Here is a 6,220-nt window from a genome sequence, read left to right on the forward strand (position 1 = left end):
GTTGTTGGCCAAGATCTCGCGATACATGGCCCCATCCATCCTCCCCTCAATACGGTGCAGTCGTCCTGTCCCCTTTGCAGAAAACCATTCCCAAAGAATGATGTTTCCACCTCCATGCTTCATGGTTGGGATGGTGTTCTTGGGGTTGTACTCATCCTTCTTCTTCCTCCAAACACGGCGAGTGGAGTTTAGACCAAAAAGCTCTATTTTTGTCTCATCAGACCACATGACCTTCTCCCATTCCTCCTCTGGATCATCCAGATGGTCATTGGCAAACTTCAGACGGGCCTAGACATGCGCTGGCTTGAGCAGGGGGACCTTGCGTGCGCTGCAGGATTTTAATCCATGACGGCGTAGTGTGTTACTAATGGTTTTCTTTGAGACTGTGGTCCCAGCTCTCTTCAGGTCATTGACAAGGTCCTGCCGTGTAGTTCTGGGCTGATCCCTCACCTTCCTCATGATCATTGATGCCCCACGAGGTGAGATCTTGCATGGAGCCCCAGACCGAGGGTGATTGACCGTCATCTTGAACTTCTTCCATTTTCTAATAATTGCGCCAACAGTTGTTGCCTTCTCACCAAGCTGCTTGCCTATTGTCCTGTAGCCCATCCCAGCCTTGTGCAGGTCTACAATTTTATCCCTGATGTCCTTACACAGCTCTCTGGTCTTGGCCATTGTGGAGAGGTTGGAGTCTGTTTGATTGAGTGTGAGGACAGGTGTCTTTTATACAGGTAACGAGTTCAAACAGGTGCAGTTAATACAGGTAATGAGTGGAGACCAGGAGGGCTTCTTAAAGAAAAACTAACAGTTCTGTGAGAGCCGGAATTCTTACTGGTTGGTAGGTGATCAAATACTTATGTCATGCAATAAAATGCAAATTAAATACTTAAAAATCATACAATGTGATTTTCTGGATTTTTGTTTTAGATTCTGTCTCTCACAGTTGAAGTGTACCTATGATAATGAAAATCTTTGGAGGGAGCTGAAAGTCCGTATTGCCCAGCGACAGCCCCGAAACCTGAAGGATCTGGAGAAGGTCTGTATGGAGGAGTGGGCCAAAATCCCTGCTGCAGTGTGTGCAAACCTGGTCAAGACCTACAGGAAACATATGATCTCTGTAATTGCAAACAAAGGTTTCTGTACCAAATATTAAGTTCTGCTTTTGTGATGTATCAAATACTTATGTCATGCAATAAAATGCAAATTAATTACTTAAAAATCATAAAATGTGATTTTCTGGATTTTTGTTTTAGATTCCGTCTCTCACAGTTGAAGTGTACCTATGATAAAAATTACAGACCTCTACATGCTTTGTAAGTAGGAAAACCTGCAAAATCGGCAGTGTATCAAATACTTGTTCTCCCCACTGTACTTTTAATAACCATAGGAGGTATTGACAATAGATAAAGAGTTGTTTCTCAAGCCTTACTGTTCGGGATTTCCCACTGCTGCATTCATGATATGTCATTCAACTTTCCAGCTGCAATTGAGCATGATGTATCCCCTAATTACAAGTAGAAACACACTTTGAGTTTTGCTTTCATCGCTTATTTACTTTTTTGGACTGCACTAGCTGTTACTTTACTTACTGGTTTACACACAGCAGGTTTCTAAGCCATTATATCCAATTGATTATCAGCGAATGTTTGTGCATGATAAGCATTGCAATCAAGCCAAATCCTTACCTAAGGCTAACTGTAATAATGAATGGATGACAACAGACTTGGCTGTATTAAGGCTCAGGTTGCTCTGGCTACAACAACACCTGCCGGCCAGCCATAAGCCTAATCCTCTCTGACAACCATGGTACGAGTGATTGATGTTCACGATGCATATGATAGTGTGTGTATGTTTGCAGCTCAATGCCAAGCTGCACCTTCCATATACTTGTTTTTAGAACTCATTTAAGCCACACCTGGACATCTCACTCGTGGATGTTCAAAGGTGTTTTATCTCCTATAAAAGGTGAAATGTCAAGGTTAAACTATAGGTAAAAGAAAATACAGAATGTCCTGGCAAATGAATGTTGCTCAAGTGTTATGATCAGTTTCACGATTGTTTCACTGAAAACTGAACATATCAGTTTGGATTCCAGGCTACCTGTTTCTATTGCCTGTTGAAAATGAGTGAAGGACAACAACCAATCAGCCCTTGGTACTGTTGTGAAATAACCTGTTGTCTTTAACATACAGTGCATTTGGAAAGTATTCAGACCCCTTGACTTTTTCCACATTTTGTTACAGCCTTATTCTAAAATTGATGAAATTGTTTTTTCCCCCTCATCAATCTACACAAAATAAGCCCATAATGACAAAGCAAAAACAGGTTTTTAGATTTTTTTTAGAATTTATAAAAAAACAACTGATATCACATTTACATAAATATTCAGACCCTTTACTCAGTTCTTTGTTGAAGCACCTTTGGCAGCGATTACAGCCTCGAGTCTTCTTGGATATGACGCTACAAGCTTGGCACACCTGTATTTGGGGAGTTTGTCCCATTCCTCTCTGCAGATCCTCTCAAGCTCTGTCAGGTTGGATGGGGAGCGTCGCTGCACAGCTATTTTCAGGTCTCTCCAGAGATGTTCAATTGGGTTCAAGTCTGGGCTCTGGCTGGGCCACTCAAGGACATTCAGAGACTTGTCCCGAAGCCACTCCTGCGTTGTCTTGGCTGTGTGCTTAGGGTCGTTGTCCCGTTGGAAGGTGAAGTGCCAGGTTTCCTCCAGACGTGACACCTGGCATTCAGGCCAAAGAGTTCAATCAAGCCATATCTCAGACTGGCCAATAAAAATAAAAGATTAACATGGGCAGTCTGAGATATGGCTTTTTCTTTGCAACTCTGCCTAGAAGGTCAGCATAACGGAGTCGCCTCTTCACTGTTGAGGTTGAGACTGGTGTTTTGCGGGTACTATTTAATGAAGCTGCCAGTTGAGGACCTGTGAGGCATATGTTTCTCAAACTAAAAACTCGAATGTATTTGTCCTCTTGCTCAGTTGTGCACCGGGGCCTCCGACTCCTCTTTCTATTCTGGTTAGAGCCAGTTTGACTGTTCTGTGAAGGGAGTAGTACACAGCGTTGTATGAGATTTTCAGTTTCTTGGCAATTTCTCGCATGGAATAGCCTTCATTTCTCAGAACAAGAATAGACTGACGAGTTTCAGAAGAAAGTTCTTTGTTTCTGGCCATTTTGAGCCTGTAATCGAGCCCACAATTGCTGATGCTCCAGATACTCAACTAGTCTCAAGAAGGCCAGTTTTATTGCTTATTTATTCAGAACAACAGTTTCAGCTGTGCTAACATAATTGCAAAAGGGTTTTCTAATGATCAATTAACCTTTTAAAATGATAAACTTGGATTAGCAAACACAACGTGCCACTGGAACACAGGACTCTGTATGCATATGTAGATATTCCATAGAAAATCAGCCGTTTCTAGCTACAATAGCCATTTACAACATTAACAATGTCTACACTGTATTTCTGATCCATTTTATGTTATTTTAATGGACAACAAAATTGCTTTTCTTTCGAAAATAAGGAAATTTCTAAGTGACCGCAAACTTTTGAACGGTAGTGTATCTAAATAAGATATTTCAGGTTTTTATTTTTAAGAAATGCGCAAACATTTCTAGAAACTTGTTTTCGGTTTGTCATTATGGGGTATTTTGTGTAAATTGCTGAGTATTTGTATTTATTTAATCAATTTTACAATAAGGCTGTAACGTAACAACATGTGGAAAAAGTCAAGGGGTCTGAATACTTTCCGAAGGCACTGTAAGCCCATGCAGCCTGTTCTCCTGTATTGTTTGATCATGTCTATAATCTCAGTCTGCATTTTATGCAATGACCTACATGGCATGTAAGTAGCAGAACACTGAACACTGCACTCTTTATCCAGTCTTGTGCAACACACATTCATTTCTTTCTAGCTTGAAAGAATTTTAAACCTCTCAACGTTCCCGTACTATTACATCTTTCATTATTATTTTAAGCAAAGAGTTTAGAGGTCTTAGAAGTCAGCTGGCAGAAATTCCTCTGAGGTAAAGGAATTCCATTTTTCCCTGGATAGAAAGAAACCTAAAATAAACTCTGTTTTGTATTTTGTTGTGTAGGCTTGTTATTTCTCAGTGGACAAGAGAACAATCCATACTTTAATGTGGATATTGTTTATTTTTTTTGCAACATATCCAATACTTTGTTTCATAAATATTCATTTGAGATTTAATTTTCTCAGTAATATTGGCAAACTTCTTTATAAATTATGTTTCTTCAAACTGGTGGGATGGTATAATTGCCTTACTGTTCTCAATGCCTTCAGGTAACATATGCTGTATGCTGCATACATTAAGACAACTGAAAAGTAGTATGCTAAGGAGATAAAAAACCTTACTTCTGATCAAATTGTAAAATGACCTTATAACATGTACAGTATGTTGTCAAACTGTTTGGACAAGAGACAGGCTGTCATCTGTAAGCTTGACTTTTGATTGGAACCACGTGATTGAAAAGGGCCTGTCTTGAGTAATTGAAATGAAATAGCCGTGGTAGTCCTGTCATGGGTGGCTGTGGCTGAATGATGCTAGATTAATTTTGGATTGTTAGATGTACTTCTCCATACGCATCACTTGTATGTTGGCTAGTTTGGAGAACCAGTGGTTAACGTGCGTGTTACTGTGGCAGGAGGTTTGAATGAAGCCTAGTTTGCTGTAGAGGGCATTCGCTGCTGTCTGCGGTGAGCTGGTTTCCAGGACAACATGAGAGAAGCCACGATCCTTGCAGAACTCCATGACCTTATGAGCCAGTTGGGAGCCAAGGCCTTTTTTGCGGTAGGCGAACGACACAATCAAGTGGGGCACCTCGCCGTAGCTTCCATCTCTCTCATCTTGGCCTATCTCATCGACCCCTCCCAAAGGCCCTCCATTCCAGCTGTCTCCATTTTCGTCCCCTCCCCTCCTCCCCACCACCGCCACCAGCCCAGCCACCTTGGACTTGCCGTTGACCTCAGCCTTCGCCACCCAGAAGCCGTTGTCTGGGTTGTCCAGGAAGCTGGCCTCTATGTCGGCCATGTCTGTGGCCATCCTTCTTAGCCTGTAGCCCTCGTATATTTCATAGCAGCAGTAGTAGATGAGACCAGCCCACGCTCCTCCGAAGAGTAAGGCCATGAAATAGGAGCTTCCACCTAGCACGTAGCCTGCCATAGAAATGCTTAGGGTCACACCGATTTGATCTGGGTGGCTTATGGTCTTGAAGAAAGCTGGATAGACATGTTCCAAAATCCCATTGCGAAACAATGAGATGACGGCATCTTTATCCTCGGCCTGGTACTCCCGGATCGAACACTGCACTGTGAGAAAGAGAAGGGGGAAGGAACGGGGGTGTTTCAGCTCAATGCGACTTATCTGCCTCTTTTTGCAATTATACAATCCTGCTGGATTTGCTTCACAATGGGCTCACATAACAGTTTGTAAAATAAGTCCCTTTCAACATCATTTATACACTAAAAACCAGGTAATTATAGAATACACAAAGTGGCATATGAAATGTATCTTGCCAACTAAAATGAGACTAATAAATCAAACTTTATGTATTTAAGTGATAACATTGAGATACTGTCATCTTTGACAAGAAAGGTCCTAACTAGTAATCAGGACAACGCAAGTAAGTTATGATGAATACAGTTAGGATATAAATCACAGACAACCGGAACAGTTATATGTAAATGAACACAAACTGTGTCACACAGCCTCAGTACATGTCAGTTTTACTATTGCCCCATCAACCATACACTCCTTGTCTAACCAGAAGCTAAAGTCAACTAGCACTAGTAGTGCACACACAGAAAAACAGAATATGACTTACAGTTATTTTTCTGCTCCATTTTGTGTTCTCTGTTCCAATGTTTCTTTTCCTCCTTGTTACTTTCACACTGCTACTCACTTAGGTACAATTCCCCCTCCTCACCTTCTCTTTCTGTGAACTTTAGCCACAGTTTGTGGTAAGTACCAATTCACAAAGCTGCTGCTAATTAGTCTGAGCATGCTCTGTCGCTATTTCACACGTACACACATGCACGCGGCAAAATCCTGTGTACCTCAATGACCTTGTAAGTTGCATATCTCTGTATGTATGACTTCTGAATTGTTTTTATTAATACAAAATTATATCCATGAAATGCAATAATTTGACATTTGCTGAATGTGAAAGTAAAATGATTAGGCAGAAT

General features: G+C 41.2%; 1 protein-coding gene across 1 annotated transcript; it reads right to left on the minus strand.

Moving 5' to 3' along the window:
* Nucleotides 1-4,595: 4,595 nt before the first annotated feature.
* On the minus strand, nt 4,596-5,875 carry LOC311149798 (N-acetyltransferase 8-like; the record flags this gene model as incomplete). The annotated part of the gene is made up of 2 exons (XM_084187025.1): nt 4,596-5,341; nt 5,857-5,875. 2 exons carry the CDS (start codon nt 5,873-5,875, stop codon nt 4,596-4,598), a joined length of 765 nt encoding a protein of 254 aa, XP_084043151.1.
* Between the last annotated feature and the right edge of the window lie 345 nt (nt 5,876-6,220).

This window comes from Coregonus lavaretus (genome assembly GCF_964263955.1).
Source record: "Coregonus lavaretus genome assembly, chromosome: 22".
In the NCBI taxonomy this organism is placed as follows: domain Eukaryota; kingdom Metazoa; phylum Chordata; class Actinopteri; order Salmoniformes; family Salmonidae; genus Coregonus; species Coregonus lavaretus.